We start from the raw sequence: 17,222 nt of genomic DNA on the forward strand, positions 1-17,222 counted from the left end.
GAGGGGAGGGGGGGGAGAGAGAGAGAGAACAATTGGAAGGAAGGAAGGAGATTGGAGATTGGAGCCTATAATATTTTCTTTTTATATTATGTGGGCGTGGTTCGCGTGACACTGGTAAAGGGCGGAACTGTGCCCCTGGGATTTATTTAAAAGTCCTAAACTGTGCAAGTGGTCTCCACAAAGAGCCAGCATCACATAATCGCAGTATCGGCACTATTTAGCGACAGCGCTAAGGAACGAGCATGTCAAACGCAGACCGATTAGTTCTGGTTCTCGGAGGAGCAGGGACAGTGGGTTCTGGAATAGTTAAAGGACTGCTTGACAAAGGTAAGCTGTCTGTCAGGTACCCCGGAAGTTTGACCTCTCGCTTGGAACCAACACACACGCAGAAAAGATATCATTGCCAGTGCACCTATACATATGTTTTTTTTCTTTCTAGAAAGCTTTTGGTTGATTTGTTGAAAGTCAGCAAGACAGACAGTATAGACTGTATTGCTTCACTTAACGCATGAAGGTCCCATAATTGGAAATACCTAATTTGGCCACTCCTGGCGAAGTGATTACTGCGTAAAATAACCACCCAATCTGTTTTACGCGCGGTATATAAGGTTCTCAACTTTTGTTTTATTCATGAAATCTTATTTTACTTGACTTAATGAATAGCTTCTTAGGTTAGTCAAATGTTGTTTAAATGTGCTGTAATAACGTTTTACAAGTATTTAGTTCTGATGGTTATGTGACAACACTGTCTGTCTGAACGTGGCTTAGTCCATCAATTATTTTTTCTCTAGTCTGTGACCCTGATCTGCTAACAAGCACAAGTCTGAAACTACAGCCCTGTTGATGGTGATTAAATAGTCCAATATAGGTTAATACGTTTTGGTTTAGTGATAATATGATACTCTCTCATGTTCATATTACACTCTGTCTGTTCTTCCAAATACAGAGTAAGCTGATTAAACAGACAATAGCCTCTACCATTAAAGGGCCTCCATCGTTCAACAAAGAAGGCTTAAATATGTGTAAAATGGCCCCAATAACTAATCTAACCTTAACCTCCCAAACTAAAAAGGTGTAATGTCTCTGCCTTCATTATCTATCAATTCACCATCTGTCAGTGGTGTGTCCACTATCTTATAAAGAATGTAATAAACAATAGCCTAATGAATGTAAGCTTTATATCAGTTAAGTGAAGCAGCAAAGTGTGTCACCCACCCTGAGTAAGTCACAGCTTGGATGTGTGTGTGTGTGTGTGTGTGTGTGTGCAGGTTTCAAGGTGGCCGTCATCTCCAGAGACAACAACAGACTTGAGAAGCTCAAAGGCTTCATCTCGCCCTCCACAAAGGACAATCTCACCACCGTTGTGGGGGATGTTGGTAAGAAGATTGGATCTATCGGTTGCTCTATCTCTATGTGCCTCATGTGTCTTCTGGGAGACAACGAAGAGCATGCGTGTTCCTTTCAGGTTCAGAGGACGGGGCCGAGGAGGTGAAGAAGGTCTTGTTGAAGTCTGTGGGGAAGGTGACGGACATCGTCTCCTCTCTGGGGTTCAGCTGGTGGCAGGGCGGGCCGCCGCACACCCAGTCTCAGAAAGAGCTCCACTGGGTGAGTCCGGTCTCCCCTCACATGACCTCACTTGCTCATTTCGACCCATAGAGGTGACGTCACTGTGCCCTCTTCAGCTGTCATTAGTGTCTTTTGTTTTCGCTCCCTCTTCCTTTTCTGTCAGCTCCACTCAGAGATGTTATCGTTTCTACTTCAGTAGCCCTGATTATGCTCTGCTCCGTCGCTCTAATGGCATGTCTTTGTCCCTGTGCCACTGTATCCCTCTCAAATGGTGTGTGTCTGCGCTTGGGCATGTGTGTGTGTGCGATGTTGAGAACGGTCCTCTGATTCGGTTTATCAGCTTGTTGCTGTTTACATCTTCTCATTCACATTCAGTATTCCTCATCTCTCTCTCTCTCTCCGATCGTCCAGGTGATGGAAACCTTGCTGTTCAGCACCTTTGTGTCATGGAAAGCCTTCTTCCCCCTAGTAAGGGATGATCCCAACTGCACCTACACCTTCATCACAGGTGAGTACCTCACCTCACCACTATCACAGACCACGCCCCCTACAAAGGAAACCCTCCCTTTCACACAAAAGAGCTCTGACATTTTCTAACATCAAACATTGGCCGGGTTTCCCCGATTCGTTAAGAAGCTCTTAACGCTAAGAGCTTCCTAGGAGGGTTCTAATAGCGTTCTTAGAACGCTCCTAAGAAGCTCTGAGCGTTAAGAGCTTCTTAACGAATCTGGGAAACCCGGCCTTTTTCAGTTAAACACGTAAGGCCCTGTTCCATTCTGTATGGAGCTTAATTTGAGGGCCGTAGTGCAGTGACGTGTGTGTGGCTCTAGGTGGCGCTGGAGAGAAACTGCTGATGCCAGGGACTGGCTTCCTGACGGTGGGTGCGGCCAGCACTCTGGCCTTCTGCCAGGTGCTACGGGAGGAGTACCCTGAGGTGCCCTGCAAACTCAACCAGGTGAGGACTACGCCATTGACCCAGACAGTTGAGACCTATACAGACCCATACAGACACATACTGTCTCTCAGGATATATTACATTTAGTCATTTAGCAAACGCTCTTATCCAGAGCGATTTATATATGACCTGTGTGCCATTCACCCACACCCTGACCCCTGTCTCTCAGGTTAAGATCAACACAGGAGTGGCCCCCCCAGAACGCATGGCCCCTGGCTTCCTCAGTCACCTGGACCTGGGAGAAGCCCTGGCCAGTCTGGTGGAGAGAGGCCACACCTCGCACTCTGTCTTCACCCTCAATGGCCCAGCGGACTTAAAAAACCTCCTCATAGAGGGAAACCTTTAGAGCCACACCCACATATCCATACCCCCAACCCCAGAGCTATGGCTTCATTTGTTTTTCCGCATTCCATTTTGTGTTCTTCTTCTTCTGTTATTGGTTCATGTGATTGTTGGCTTATTTTATATGCATGTGTTGACTATATAAACTGTAACGACGATGGAAGAGGGCGCCAAGCTATGTTAAGCTCCAGCGTATAGCCAGTGTGTGTATAGTGGGATGAGAAAGGACACTTGGAGAGGAGGGCAGAGGGACAAGGACGGGACTCGCAGAACGAAAACGACAGAGGAGACGGCGAGTAAACCAGGAAAGAGAGAGGAAGGGAGGTGTACAGTAGGATGCGTCAGGAAGGGCTGTTTGCATGATGGGGGCACATCCCCTTGAGGGGAGGGGGGGGGATTGGCACGTTAGTTTCCCCGTAGCGTGACTCCCTTGTCCTGTTTACAGGCACCCCGGCACCTCACCCATTATCTGCCACCCACTATCTAGGGCATCCTGTAACCCAACAATGTGGGGGTGAGGAAGTGAGAGAGAGGGGTGAGGAGGTGGGAGGTTCCATGCTGGTACACGGCCCAGCTGACAGAGAGCGGAGGGGGGGGGGGGGGGGGGGGGGGGGGGGGGGAATTAGAGGAGGCGAATTAGAGGGGGCATTGTTGTCTGTTGTTCACAATCCCATCTAAGGCCTTTGTTAGCTATAGGCTTGACTTAGTTAGATGCCTGCTGTCCTGTCAGAAGCTGAACTAGCTACATATTTTAGCCGCAAGAATGTACATTTGACATGCCAATAAAGGACTCTGAGTTTAGCCAGAGATGCACTGGATGACTGTGGGGGGTGGGGGGGAAGCAAGTCTTCAGAGGAGTGCTAGAGGGGCAGGAGAGGAGCTTGGTCCAAGGTAGGTTTTGTCGTACACGTTTTGGCTAACGGCTACATGTAGTCTTCCTGTCTCTGACGTACAGTACATACACACAATCATTAGAACACACACCTTTTCACAAATCCTTACATTGCATCCCGGATGATGATTAAGCTCTAAGAAGGAAAAGAATACAGTCTACTTTCGAAAGAGGGAGAATAAGCTTACCCTAACCCAAACACTTCAGATCAGAAGTCTATTTTACTGGGACTGAAAGTGATGGAGAGGGAGAAGTGGTGTATGTGTGTGTGTGTGTGTCAGAGTAATAGACGGATGATGTAGGAAGCATGGACAGAGGGTGGAGGGGTCACATGGTTTGTGTAAGCACCTCAGCAAGTCCCAGGTAATTCAAGCTGTAAGATAAATCATAGTGTTGGTTTTCACATAAGTGTGAACCATGAGGACTCATGACAATACAACTATCTTAGGTGTTCTAAAGGTAATTCAATATGTTCAGTAAACAATTGCCATTCTTAGCATACCAAGTATTTGTGTGAATGAGAGGTCACGAAGGGGACTAAACCAGATCTAAGACGGAGACAAGGACTGAAGCTGAGAGCAAGGCGAGAGAGGGGAGTTTAGAGGTGAGAGTCACATACCTCTACTGGTTTTCATTAAACATTTGAAATAACCTTGACTCCTCCAAACATGGGAATCAGTTAAGGCATTGAAACAGACGGGAAAACAAAGCTGGGATTTTGGCAGCATCACACAGCCCATTCCGTGCGAGTGCTCAGAGTCCTCAAAGCTGAGTTGCCGTCTTGGTTACCAGAAGACGCCTCACACTCGTCAGACTGAAGGCAACACTGCGCACACACACACACACACACACACTACACACACACACACACACACACACACTGCACACACACACACACATATACGATTTAAAACTTTGTTTATCATTATACATATTAGAGCTAGACCAAAGAACTAAGTACAAGATAAGAGATGTTCACATTTATATATTGGCGTGTACATTTGCGGGTGCGAGGACATGGATGTGCGTGATACCTTACATCATGTGCTGTATTCCCCCACCATGACTGAGATCTTAAGGCGTGGGAGGGACAGAGAACGGAGGGATCAATCTGGTGAACTTTGTATCCAACAACACGGCATCTGCTGTTTTGGATACTATGGCTCGAGCCTTCCACGCCTGAGGCTTGTTTGATTTGACACACGCCAACGCACATTCCCTCAGTAGCAAGGGAACCCACATACACCCTGTCCTCTCCCCTGCACCTCCGTCTTCTCACTCCTCCCCTACAAAGTGAGATCACACGAAACCGTTACCGTTATCTTTTGGGGGTTCTGCAGTGAGGTAACTACTGAGCATGAGAAAAGGCAACAAACACAGTTGAAATCTCTACTTCTTTATTATTATTATTTACTATAATTTAAATCCCCAGGATTTACAACTTTGACCTTCTCTTGTACACAGTAAAATATATGGTATGCAGAGTAAAACAGCATCAGGTTAATGGACAAAAAAAAGTTTACATTCATCGAGTCTTCAAGAGGAATAGAAACCATCCTTAAACAAACAGCATGTCATCTCCGTAGTGGTATAAGTGGACTGGTTTCATTCAACAGTTCAAACAACTTCCAGGTTATTTTACTGTATTTACATACATTTACAAGCCTCTCTATGTCACAGAAAAGCATTTATTTGGTGTCACACATTTCACAGGAAAAACTATCACATTTAACCTGGCTAGAAGGCGTTACAATTCAAATCGCAATTCTGAAACATTTTTTCACATTACCTTTTAACCCTTTTATTTCTTTCACTTAAAAATAAAACATTAAATTGCAAAAAAGGAAACTACCAGACAGATAGCACTAAAATCCACTGTATAAAACCAAACTAAAGTGAATTAACCAGGTACAAGGAGTTCACATATTAGAGCCCAGACAGTGAACTTCAAAATGACCTTTTACAATTCCTTAAAAAAAACTGACATTTCTTTCTTTTCTACTAAAACACAGATTTTGAAGTGAGAAGGACTGAGAACTACATGCATTTGCTTAATCAATCGTAAGACAGATCAGCCATCATATTAATGAGGGTGCCTGTTAGTTTTAAACCCCTGGATCTTCTCACCACCTGAGGTAATTGCAGGAAGAGATGTGTTTTTTACACCAGGCTCTCTAGAATGGCCAGAAGTACTCACTTACCATCTCTCCTCTTTACGTCACAGTCTTATGTTCTCTGACCAGGTCAATCAGATATGCAAGTTGTAAAGTCTTAAAAAAAAAAAAAAAAAAAAAAAAAAAGAAGAAGAAGAAGCTAATTCCCTAAACTTCAGTCATCATCATCGTATCACTGTAGTCCCTGGCTGTAACAATTTGCCATGTTTGGACATTCCTGCACATGGATTCACGCACACACAATTCATCTGACAGAACAAATAACAAAAAAGTGTTACACACTAAAAGTGCAAAATTCAAAATAAAATGCAAGTAATGTCTGTCCCACAGTTAATTAAAACCCTGATTCAGTGAGCTGACAGTCTATTGGATGACTGGGAAATGCAGGAAACCATCAACACAAACTGGATCTTTCACATACAAAACACTGAAAGTGCACAAATAATTCCCTCTGCTCACATTCTCACTCACCCCCTACACCACATGAAATAAAGAATCCTTTTAATCTCATTTGCGTTTATGTCAAACTTTGCTATTTTAACAACCTTGGTTGGGTTGGGGGGGGGGGGGGGAGGGGGGTGGACAAACAGAGCAGAAGCATGCTGGAAGCTGAGCTTCTTTCAAACCAGCAACCTGAAACACAAGACGCCACAGACAAGGATCAGAAAGACTGTTCCATTCCCGCCATCTCTCTCCATCCATATTTCCCATCTCTTTAATTCCCTCTCCTCGCTCTCCTTCCTTGTCATTTTTCAGCCTCCATCTCTGTCCCAGGACTAACGTCGTCGGGCCAGACTAACAGCTCTGCACTCTTAAGTCAAATGTTTAGTTAGCGTGGAACCGTCGTGTCACAGGGGATTTTGGAAGGGGTGGTCTGATGATGTCACATGCAGTTAATCCCATAGTAATAGGCTGGCGTTGCTGGGGGAATGGAGATGGCTCTAGGGCCTACCATACATCAGGCTCTGCTTTGCTGAACCCTTTCACCCCAATCAATCTAATAAACCCATACCAGCAGGGGCCCTTCTCTATGGTACCATAGAACGCTGGGTCTCTCCTGTCTTTCATCATGAAAGGACTGAGGGCTGAGCACGGTTCAAAGTCTTTTCCGGGGGGAATATAATGCCTCTGGTTCGCAAGAGGAACATGGACCTACACTATGTCCTCGTCTCAGGTGAGTTTGACCAGATCGATGAGGACCTGCCTACCTGGCTCAGGTGAGTTTGTCCAGGCCTCCTCCGGTGTGGAGCGACTCCACATACGTCAGGGCGCTCTGCATGGAGGTCAGACAGTAGCCCTCCTCTCCAATCAGGTACCTGGCGGGGAGACAGAGGGTATACTTTCACACATGCCTGTGAACAACGAGCAGCGAAACCGTCTACATTCCCCGGTTGACCTCGCGTCAGAAGACGCCCTGCTCCTCCTCAACCTTCTGGGGACGACAGAGGGAGACGATTTGCGGCCCAGGTCTGGGCGGTTCCCTCAGTGCACTGGAGGATGTCATGGGGCGGAGGGAGAGATAAGATCATAAAGGGTGGGAGAGGGTAGAGGAGGAGTGGTGGAAAGTGGAGTTTTACTGCTCAGGGGACAGAAGGAGGCCTCGAGTTCAAGTCAACTCTGACTGACCTACAGCTAATGAGACCAAGACACGAGAGCCACTGGAGACAGGCCTAGAAGGCTGGATGAGACTGTTTGTTATGGAAAGAGAGCTGGGGGGGGAGGGAGGGGGAAATGTATGACGGGGAAGAGATAGAGATGTTTATTCTGAAGCAGTTGTGGTGGTGATGTGGGAGGGGTCAAGCGCTTGCATATCAAACAAACATCTCCAGTCCACTGACGGACACTAAAGTCACCAATCGCAGCAGAGACTGACATCATCCAATTACCTAAGACCTGCCCATTTGTGTCCTTCTACAGAGTACGAGCCACACACACACCCACCCACATCTTTTCCAAACCACTGAGCTGTATAAACATCAAGTGGGTTTTTATTTGTATTTTTATAGGAAGGAAAACTCAACCAGAATGTCCCGACATTCCTCAGGCAGAGCCAATCTAACCAGCCTGTTAAAAGTTGCCGTTACCTCCACTAGACAACTTCTGGGGTGTGGTCTGCTTTGACACGCAACCCACGACACACTGATACCAGAGGACGAGGGAGAATGGGAGAGGGAGACACAGGTTTTTGGCCAACTACTGTAGTTGTAGTAGTTGTAGTCACCTATAGTAGTTGCTAGTTGTAGTCACCTATAGTAGTCGCTAGTTGTAGTCACCTACTTTAGGTGCTCGTTGTCGTCAACACCTGTAGTTACCAGTTATACAGGTGTGGGCAAGATGAAGACCGAAAAGAACCAAAGACATCAGATGGATCCAATGGGGACACTGTGTGCGTGTGTAACCTACCCCTCGTGGATGAACTCCTCCAGGGCAGCACATTCAGACAGAAGCTGAGGACAGCCGCACCTCAGGGCCACGAAGGACAGGATGGGCAGCAGGTCATCTGCACCGCTGCAAGGTCACAATTTGACATCATTATATACACGTCACAGTATGTCCTTGATTAACAACCGGCTACCCCACATATTACATTACATTACATTTAGTCATTTAGCAGACGCTCTTATCCAGGGCGACTTACAGTAAGTACAGGGACATTCCCCCCCGAGGCAAGTAGGGTGAAGTGCCTTGCCCAAGGACACAACGTCATTTGGCACGGCGGGGAATCGATCCGGCAACCTTCTGATTACTAGCCCGACTCCCTCACCGCTCAGCCATCTGACTCCCTATCTCACATATCTGACCCGAAACCACCTCCTCCGCAACCACAAACTAATTCAGCTTCGGGAGTCTAAAACTGAGCTGGCAGAAGATTACTGAAGTAGCACTTTAGCATAATGGATGCCAGGTCTCTCCAAGAATGCACTGCAGAGCGGACCAGTGCAGCGAGCTGCTAGCTAGCTAGCTCCCCACGTCAGCTATCGCATCTCTCACTGCCTATATTCTGGCGGAGGAGGCAGATCCATGGTACATGAAATAAGGCCTATAAATACTCTTTGTCACGCGTTAATATTTGACCAACGTGAAATCAAAGAAAGATGGATGAAGCAAGAAAGCGAAAGGAAAGAGAAGGTTTTCTGAGACTAGGTATGGGCGCTGGCCACTCGAGGCCCACCAGGCCTCGAGTGGGCTAACAGGTCAGTGGGTGGGGCTAACAGGTCAGTGGGTGGGGCTAACAGGTCAGTGGGTGGGACCAACAGGCTGGCTTGTCTGGCCAACAGGTTTGAGTGCAAGGCTCGTAGAGCCACCTAATCTGTTTTCTCCCAAAACACTTGACTGGTTTTACTAGTTACCCATAACCCCGGTACAGTGGTTAGACCTAAAGTAGACAGTTCCTATCAAGGAAAATAGCCGTATAAACTCTGCCGTTCCTGACAGTCATGGTTTCTCTGCATAGCTCCATCCCAACCAGAGCTGCGAGCCTCCATCCAGCATGTTGCCGTTATCCGCTCCATGTTAGTGCTGCCCCAGACTGGTGAAGTAAATAAGAAATCAATTCCCCCTCACTGATCTGGTCACATGAACTGCTCCGCTTTGTGCTCTCTCTCTCTCCCTGTCTGGTTCTCTGTCTCGTCTGTCTGGTCTGCAGTACCCTGCCTCTACCCTTCAGAGAAAGTTTCCTCTCTTCCGTTTCTCCCTTCTCCTCTCTTCCTAGCTGGGCCCTGGGTGGGTCCAGGCCAGACAGGGCGACCTAGTTTGGGGTCAGGCTGAAGGAAGCCCTCTGCAGGGGGCAGAGGACCTAGGACAGACCCCCGCAGCGTCCGGCCTCGCTGAGGCCTGATAAGGTCTGACAAGGGGGGGGGGGACCCTCCTGCAGGAGGGCTTCAATTATGTTTGGGAACTTCCAGAACACTCCTGTGGGTCCTTCCCTTTGTCACTTCTGATAAGCACCAAGGCCGAGTTAGGGGGAAAGGGGGGGGCGGACTCGTTTCAGAGATCAATTATTTTTGTCTGGTTGTGTCTTTTGAAACATGTCAGTTCATGCCTCTGTTCGTGCATGTGGGTTGGCGTACTGACATGGCAGCTGTTTTGGGTGCAGAGTCCACCTCGTGGAGACATCTGTAGTCTTCGGCACAGGCACAGATGAGACGCAATGTCCTCACTGCAAAACAACAGACAGATACATGACGCGCGTGTGTGCGTGTGTGACGCCCAGCGACAGAGAAACGTTTTCTATGGTTTGTGCCGGAGGACCACATGACCTGAGGCCTACTGTTCTGGGTGTCCATTTAGGGTTAAGTAACTAAGGGTCATGGCCATGGGTCCCAAGCCTCTAAACATGCCTCCTCCCTCCCTCTCTTCCCTACGGTCTTCCAACAGGCTGGTTCTCACCCAGACACTCCAGCTTCCTCTGGGGACAGGAGTCTTTGCACATCGAACGCAGCTCCTGCACTGCACACTCGTAGGGGTAGGAACCATGCAGCACTGCGGGGTCCTGGGGGAACAGTTTAGCTGAGACACCCACGTCTCCAGGTGTCACCTCATGGTGGAGTCGCATGCTGTCCTCCAGACACAGCTCCCGGTCTCGGTTCACCTTCCTGCACCGGCCGGGACGCACCGAGGGAAGAGAGTTGGTTCACCACCAGATACTGGCACATTACTGACTGGCACCTTCCTATTTATTAAGAGATTCACTTTACAAAGGATTCAATAGTCAAATGATCTCAAACACAGACGCCGCAGAGTGCCAGAGAGAGGAGGAACTGTTGTCTAGTTACAGACTGATTCTGCCATCTACAGACTAATGCTACCATCTACAGACTGATGCTAACCTCTACAGACTGATGCTGCCATCTACAGACTGATTCTACCCTCTACAGACTGATGCTGCCATCTACAGACTGATTCTACCCTCTACAGACCGATGCTACCCTCTACAGACTGATGCTACCCTTTACAGACTGATGCTGCCCTCTACAGACTGATGCTGCCATCTACAGACTGATTCTACCCTCTACAGACTGATGCTGCCCTCTACAGACTGATGCTACCCTCTACAGACTGATGCTACCATGTACAGACTGATGCAAACCTCTACAGACTGATGCTGCCATCTACAGATTGATTCTACCCTCTACAGACCGATGCTACCCTCTACAGACTGATGCTGCCATCTACAGACTGATGCTACCATGTACAGACGGGCAGTTACCTGAAGAGAGCCAGCAGAGGGCTCCACAGAGGGGTGAAGAAGGCCTCTTCAATGCTGGCCAAACACAGGTCTTTAGACGTGGTTGTGTTGAGGCACTCAAAGGAGAGCAGACACAGGGATAGAAGCTGGTCTGAAACACACCAAATGAAGGTCATTAAAGTATACAACAACAACATAAGGGTTTTTCATAAACACATGATACATTTCTCAGCATTTACGCCACAAACACTGAAATGACATGAGTGTTGTACTGCATACGGGACGGAAAAGGTGTTTTGATACATATTTGATTGAACACGCACACAAACTCTCATTTTTACCTATGGCGATGTGGATGTCCTTGACAATGTCCTTCAGATGCTCTTTGAGGGCGCGGACCTCCATCCCATGGATGAGGCTCTCAGACTCGGGTTCAATCTGGGTGGAGGCTTCAAAGGTCAAATCACTGTCCACCCTTGCATTCCCATGGGGTGGGGCCCAGTCCAGTGGGGTCAAGAACTGCTCGAGGTCCTCAAACGAGTTCTCTCGGTCCACACAGTGGTCGGTACCTGGGCTGGCCGGGCCGGCGCTGTCCAGCTCCTCCTCACTCGCGTTGTGCTCGTTGGAGAAGGACAGCGAGGTGTTGTAGTCTGAGCCCGATTTCTGGTGCGGTTCTGGGCTGAGCAGGTTCTGAGCGCTGCGGGAAGGCTTGAGGGAGGGGGAGGGGCTGGCCGGGGGTCCCCTGCTCACCAGGGGGTACAGATGGTTGTAGACGCGATACTGGTGCTTCTTTAGGAGCATCATCACTGGGTGGTCTGCACGGCTGAGGTGGGCACACAAAAACAGCACGTCTTACACTGAGCAGGAGCACAGCAGCCCGCCTCATGGAGGAGATGCACAGTGGGGTACCTGAGAAGAAGTGCAACTAGACCGGACAACAGGCTGTCATCATTTGGGCTCTTCTTCAGCTTCTCTTTCCACAGCTTGGGCCAGTTCTTTTGGGGCAGAGAAGGCGACAAAAACAAGAGAGTGTTCTTATGTGGAAAACGACAGGTTGTCAAAGAGACGGGATCCTTTCACTTTCTTGGGCACTCACGTGGTCTTGTTCGTACTCCAGAACGTTGGTGTACAGAAGCCTTTGCTCCTGCTCCTCTGTCGTCACTGTACCAGATGCTGCAAATCTCCTGGATGAGACACAACACCTTTAAGACTAAGCCCCCAGTGGGCTCCAATGGCCCTAGACTAACCCACGTGGAACACAGTTGGGTGACACCCCGTGTCACCCAAATGGGTTGACCTCACTCAGTATAAATAGCACACAGCTGCAGATAGGTTTTAAGTGGTAATGATGTTTTCAGAAGGCTAAAAGGGTGTTTCCGCAATGCGTTCAAGTCAATAACTTGCACTTGAAGAAGTGTGTGCAAGCTAAACTACAGTGACACTTGGTAGTGTTTGAAAAGATCATTATAAACGTCCTAAACATTTCTGCATAAGTGGCAAGAATTCATGTAATCAATGCCTGTCCCGAGATACCATCTCTGACTGGGGGAAATAATCCACTTCTGAATTTCTACATCCCATTTTGTCTCGTCACTCTGTGAATATGTCTAGTGAGAGAAACACACAACACTAATCTACAACCAACCACACAATCTTCCAACAGTTGACTCAAATACAAATATGGGGTATATTTGCAGACAAAGACAAAGACACAGCCAGCCAGATGGTACCTGTTGGCCTCCTCCTGCAGTCTCGATCTTCTCTCCTCCATCCTCCTCTGAAGCTGCAGGCGTTAAGGACGCAAACCTGAACAGGATCTCAAGTCCATTTTTATACCTACATTTGACCATTTGAGGACCAATCAATGACTACCCAAAGTGTCCAGATCAACACCAATGCTTGATTTCTCACGGAAATCAGGGGGCCAGACCTTGATCCCCAACCCCCACTAATGTCACCAACTGTTACAGTAATACAATCACACACAAACACACTAGTCCAGGGCTTATGTCAGACCCTGCATTCTGCAGAGAAAAATGCAATTTCCTGTGTACTTATATCATTCACTAATCAACAAAACTCTCACTAATCAATAGAATTAGTCATTGGATTGTAGTTAGTATGTTCTCATGTGAGTTTTCTATTGATAAGAGTAGATTGAGTGTATTTGTCAGGTTGAATAGATGGTCAGGGTCACGTGAAAGTTATGTGAGTAGCCAATACAATGGGAAGAATCCAGAATTCAACTGAACTTAGTCACCCTGTTTTTAGGGAAACGGACCAAACCCTTCCTTCATCAATATGTCTTGCATTTCCCAACCAAACTCACTCGAACCAAAAGGATACAGCGTCCTGCCTTGCCTTGGCTATGATCAGGTTTTCCATCATTTGTCGCTGAAGAGACAGCTTCTGCAGAGAAACAAAACACACACAATTCTGACGATCCACACGTATGCTCTCTGCCTCTGACACCATCATATCAGACTAAATACACATGAGATAAGATAATTCTCAAGATGCCACACTTCTTTAAAAAAGTATGAAACTAACTACCCCTGAACAACTAATGCGGGAGTAACTGAACGTAGGTGAGGTGAATCTGTGGGTCCAAATGGGTTTAGGGTTACCATTATTTCTACAGCTTTGTATCCAAACAGTCTGTGAAGCTAACACTCAGTGCGTGTCAACATGTCAGTATCAGTCAACAGTAAACCAATTTCTGGTGACCAACAGTAACTCCCATGGGACACGTCCTAGCAATAAAATTAACGTAACACCAATGTAACACTCGTTTGTCGCCACAACAACCATATGAACAGCCAACAATACATAACTTTGCTGCAGCACAGTCTAGCGTTATCAATATACCTTCACAAACTCCTTCAGTTTTTTCCAGTAAGGCCGAAGATCCAGTTTGGTTTGGTTTCGTTGCGTCATGGTAAATAGCTGATGGGATTTTGATCGAAATTGTTCTTAGGTGATTATCGTATATCAACGCAAACTGCTTTGGATTGTGCGCAAAAATCGCATGGGATTTTGATAGGATTGTCTGAATTTGCGAAAATACTCACCGAGTTGACAACGCACTTGAAATACTTTGTGTCTAGCCAAGCACACACGATAACTCAAATATTAATATTTTATTCTCGTCCTGTCTCCGTCTATCATAGCGGGGAGTCTACCACTGATTTACCGTCGCAAACAGAATTAGGCGAACCTAGCAGTGTTCGCACGATGTCTATTACTAAACAAATCGATTGGAATGGGCGTGAGATATGTCTCTCTCGCCAATCATGTATCACTACAAGGGAGCCCAGTATAAGTAGCCTATTCCCATTTCCATTTTATTGTCACAGTCATGTCAAAGACGCAGGTTCTATCAACAAACAGAAAATCCTATAACTGATGGGATAGCCCTGTCCTGTACTGTGTATGCAGGTTGAAATTGAGTTAAAATGTTTTAATAAAATATATTGTTCAGGGCCAGTGACTTTGCCACTGAAGTGTATTTGTGTAGTGCAAATCTTTTTTTTAATCATATTGATGTAGACTCTTGTTGCAATTGTAATGTGTCCTCTATGGACTGTGATGGTTTGGAGAACACACTTACCAGAGAAGTCTTCTGAGTGGCTTGCCCAGGTTGGAGCCTTGCCAAACGGGCCTGATAATTGGCTTTCAGCTTTTGGTTCAGACGTGAAGCCTCCTCAATCGGTGTAAGCTCCCTTTGACCGGCAAATGTACAAACACACATGCATGGAGATAGGGGGAATCAAAAAGACACAAGAAACTCAGACCATGTCTATAAAAACAAGCCATTCCCTGTTAGCTCAGCAGCTACCAAAGTTATACAGGGACAACTATTAAAAGAGATACTTTTCACCTTTGAAACAATGAATTACTTTCAAACCATCACAATTCCATCCATCCACGCAACTCAAAGCCATAAAACAAATATGGGTTCTGGTGGCCTTGTCTTCACACCAGTGGTGATCACTCACTTTTTCATATCCAGTGACACTGCTGTCTGCAGTCTCTGGAAGACTTCGGGGGGCAGGAAGGCAGAGAGCTCACCCTCTCCTTCAGATTGAACCCTGCGGTGCCCCAGCCTTGGATTGGCTCTGTGCTTCATCTCAGCCACAGCCTCTTGTGGTGTGACTGTGTAAGGAAGGAGATGAGGCGAAGAGGAGGAGGGTTATACGCATCACACGGGGAAACCATGCTGGTAAACTACCTAGATTGGAGGAAAATGTGTATATTCACCACAATCTCCACAGCTAGCTGCTACAACAACAGTAGTGTCCTGGGTTGTGGGCTGGTTCAGGTCTGGGTTCTGGTTCTGGTTTAGGGCTTGGGTCTGGGTGGGTGAGGAGATGATGGTGGGTTCCTCATGCCGCTCTATGAAGGACTTGGCTCTCTCCAAACACTGCTCTGCCAACCTCAGCATCCTCTCCATCTCCACCGCAACCATTTCTCCGTCCGCTACAGAAGACAATAGAGCAATGCTGATCGTAAATATTTCAGAAATCAACATTATACAAGTGACTCAGCAAACGATGAACACAAAAGGCCAGGTAAATTGAGCCAAACCATCCATCCAATTCTCACTTTCTTCCTTTCTCCCAAATAGGAGCTACCTTGATGTTTAGTCAACTATTCACTTGTGTGTCAGATGATTAAAAAACGTTTTTTGATTCATCATGCGGAACATGAGGTGGTTCTCTGGGTGTCACCGTGGAATGCCAATGATTCAGTCACCTGGTAAATGATCAATATCTACTTGATTAGTTCTTGTGAAAGGAGACATACACCAGGTCCCTGACATTCTTGGAAGGACAAGGGAGGACTGTCTAAACAATGACAGGGGTCATTAACAACATGATTAACAAGCTTCACTTTTCGCAGACAAAGGCAGACACACTGTTTCTCCAGATAGGGCTGATTGGCTTGTCTTGAGCCGACCCTGGACTGTCCAGTTTGATTTGGAGGGTTGCATACAGAATAAATCTGCTGTGGCCAGGTATCATGACTGACTGTTAATTTCATATACCACTTGAGGATTGAGCAACAGCTATTCCATTATTATGCTAATATAGCATGTGACATTAATGTTATACCATTAACACTTGCCGAGTTTAATCATATGAACGTTAATGAATGGCAGTAGTTGTTGTATACACTGCTATCTAAAGCTTATTCTAGCTCCATAAAATGAATGACAAGTTTAATGCAAATGGTTTATTTTGGAATAGTATTTTATTCAGTTTGATGATGCGTATAACCACACAGCTGATCTCATCTTACTTTGAGACAGCGCATCCTCCAGAAGCGATTGGGAAATAAAGCTGATGCTCCGCAGGTATTCACAATATGCTTCCTGGTGACGTAAACAATAATCAGTATCTCGGTATTTTGATAGGCACACATAAGAGCAAATGCGTACGTTACAGCAACAGGGAACGTTTACAGATACCGGTACAGTAGCCTGTAACTTTTTCTTTATTTTTTTTACAGACAATTACAAATCGTTAGTACAATTCTGTCTGGCCAAGCCCACCCAACCCTTCTATGCCAGTTTGTTTAGGCCTGTGTGCATAGTAGTATTCTGCCGCCCCCTTTATATTAGCCCACTAAGTACCATGATAGAATACCTTGTGTCTGTTCCCTGCGTCTAGTTGTATTGCCAATTTAGCCATTTTCATAGCATTTTGGAGGGGCTTCACGCCAGCGTCACAGCCAGACTTGGCGGCCATGACTGGACCGGATGTACACAATCCGTAAACAACGGAAGAAGTGAACGACCTAAAAGTATGCTTAATATTTAAGAAGTCAAAGATAATAAAGGGAATGTATATTATTAATGTCAACGGTTTAAGCTGTTTTTTGTATTATAATTTATCATATGCAATCACATTAATCAGCGTTTCAGTTTCCACCTTTGAAAAATCGTCATGCTTAATGTGATACTTCTGTTAAATAGCAGAATGTTGTATATAATAGTAAATGTATCTATTATATACAACTGTTATTCAAATAAACAAAAAACAACTTTCGTTGAACGGACCGTTTAGCCTACAGTGCACTCGCCAGATGGCGCTATAAGTATTA

At 46.4% G+C, this 17,222-nt stretch overlaps 2 protein-coding genes across 3 annotated transcripts; one reads left to right on the forward strand and one right to left on the reverse strand.

The window, feature by feature from the left end:
- Nucleotides 1–62: 62 nt before the first annotated feature.
- si:dkey-238o13.4 (uncharacterized protein LOC560780 homolog) lies at nucleotides 63–3,664 on the forward strand. The gene is made up of 6 exons (XM_047033817.1): nucleotides 63–327; nucleotides 1,269–1,376; nucleotides 1,466–1,605; nucleotides 1,978–2,074; nucleotides 2,397–2,521; nucleotides 2,691–3,664. The coding sequence occupies exons 1-6, from the start codon at nucleotides 243–245 to the stop codon at nucleotides 2,865–2,867; spliced, it is 732 nt and encodes a 243-aa protein (XP_046889773.1). The 5' UTR covers nucleotides 63–242; the 3' UTR covers nucleotides 2,868–3,664.
- Nucleotides 3,665–5,141: 1,477 nt separating this feature from the next.
- vps9d1 (VPS9 domain containing 1) lies at nucleotides 5,142–16,906 on the reverse strand. 2 transcript variants are annotated; one of them, XM_047034480.1, is made up of 16 exons: nucleotides 16,766–16,906; nucleotides 16,419–16,491; nucleotides 15,378–15,596; nucleotides 15,116–15,272; nucleotides 14,728–14,839; nucleotides 13,464–13,526; nucleotides 12,848–12,900; nucleotides 12,214–12,301; nucleotides 12,027–12,112; nucleotides 11,459–11,940; nucleotides 11,139–11,268; nucleotides 10,319–10,524; nucleotides 10,004–10,088; nucleotides 8,333–8,437; nucleotides 7,138–7,245; nucleotides 5,142–6,562 (listed from the first exon to the last, which is right to left on the reverse strand). In XM_047034480.1, exons 1-15 carry the CDS (start codon nucleotides 16,865–16,867, stop codon nucleotides 7,143–7,145), a joined length of 2,064 nt encoding a protein of 687 aa, XP_046890436.1. In that variant the 5' UTR covers nucleotides 16,868–16,906; the 3' UTR covers nucleotides 5,142–6,562; nucleotides 7,138–7,142. The 2 variants fall into 2 exon arrangements, with proteins under 2 accessions (XP_046890436.1, XP_046890439.1); XM_047034483.1 differs by lacking the exon at nucleotides 16,419–16,491 and having other exon boundaries at nucleotides 16,766–16,850.
- Between the last annotated feature and the right edge of the window lie 316 nt (nucleotides 16,907–17,222).

This window comes from Hypomesus transpacificus, chromosome 14 (genome assembly GCF_021917145.1).
Source record: "Hypomesus transpacificus isolate Combined female chromosome 14, fHypTra1, whole genome shotgun sequence".
In the NCBI taxonomy this organism is placed as follows: domain Eukaryota; kingdom Metazoa; phylum Chordata; class Actinopteri; order Osmeriformes; family Osmeridae; genus Hypomesus; species Hypomesus transpacificus.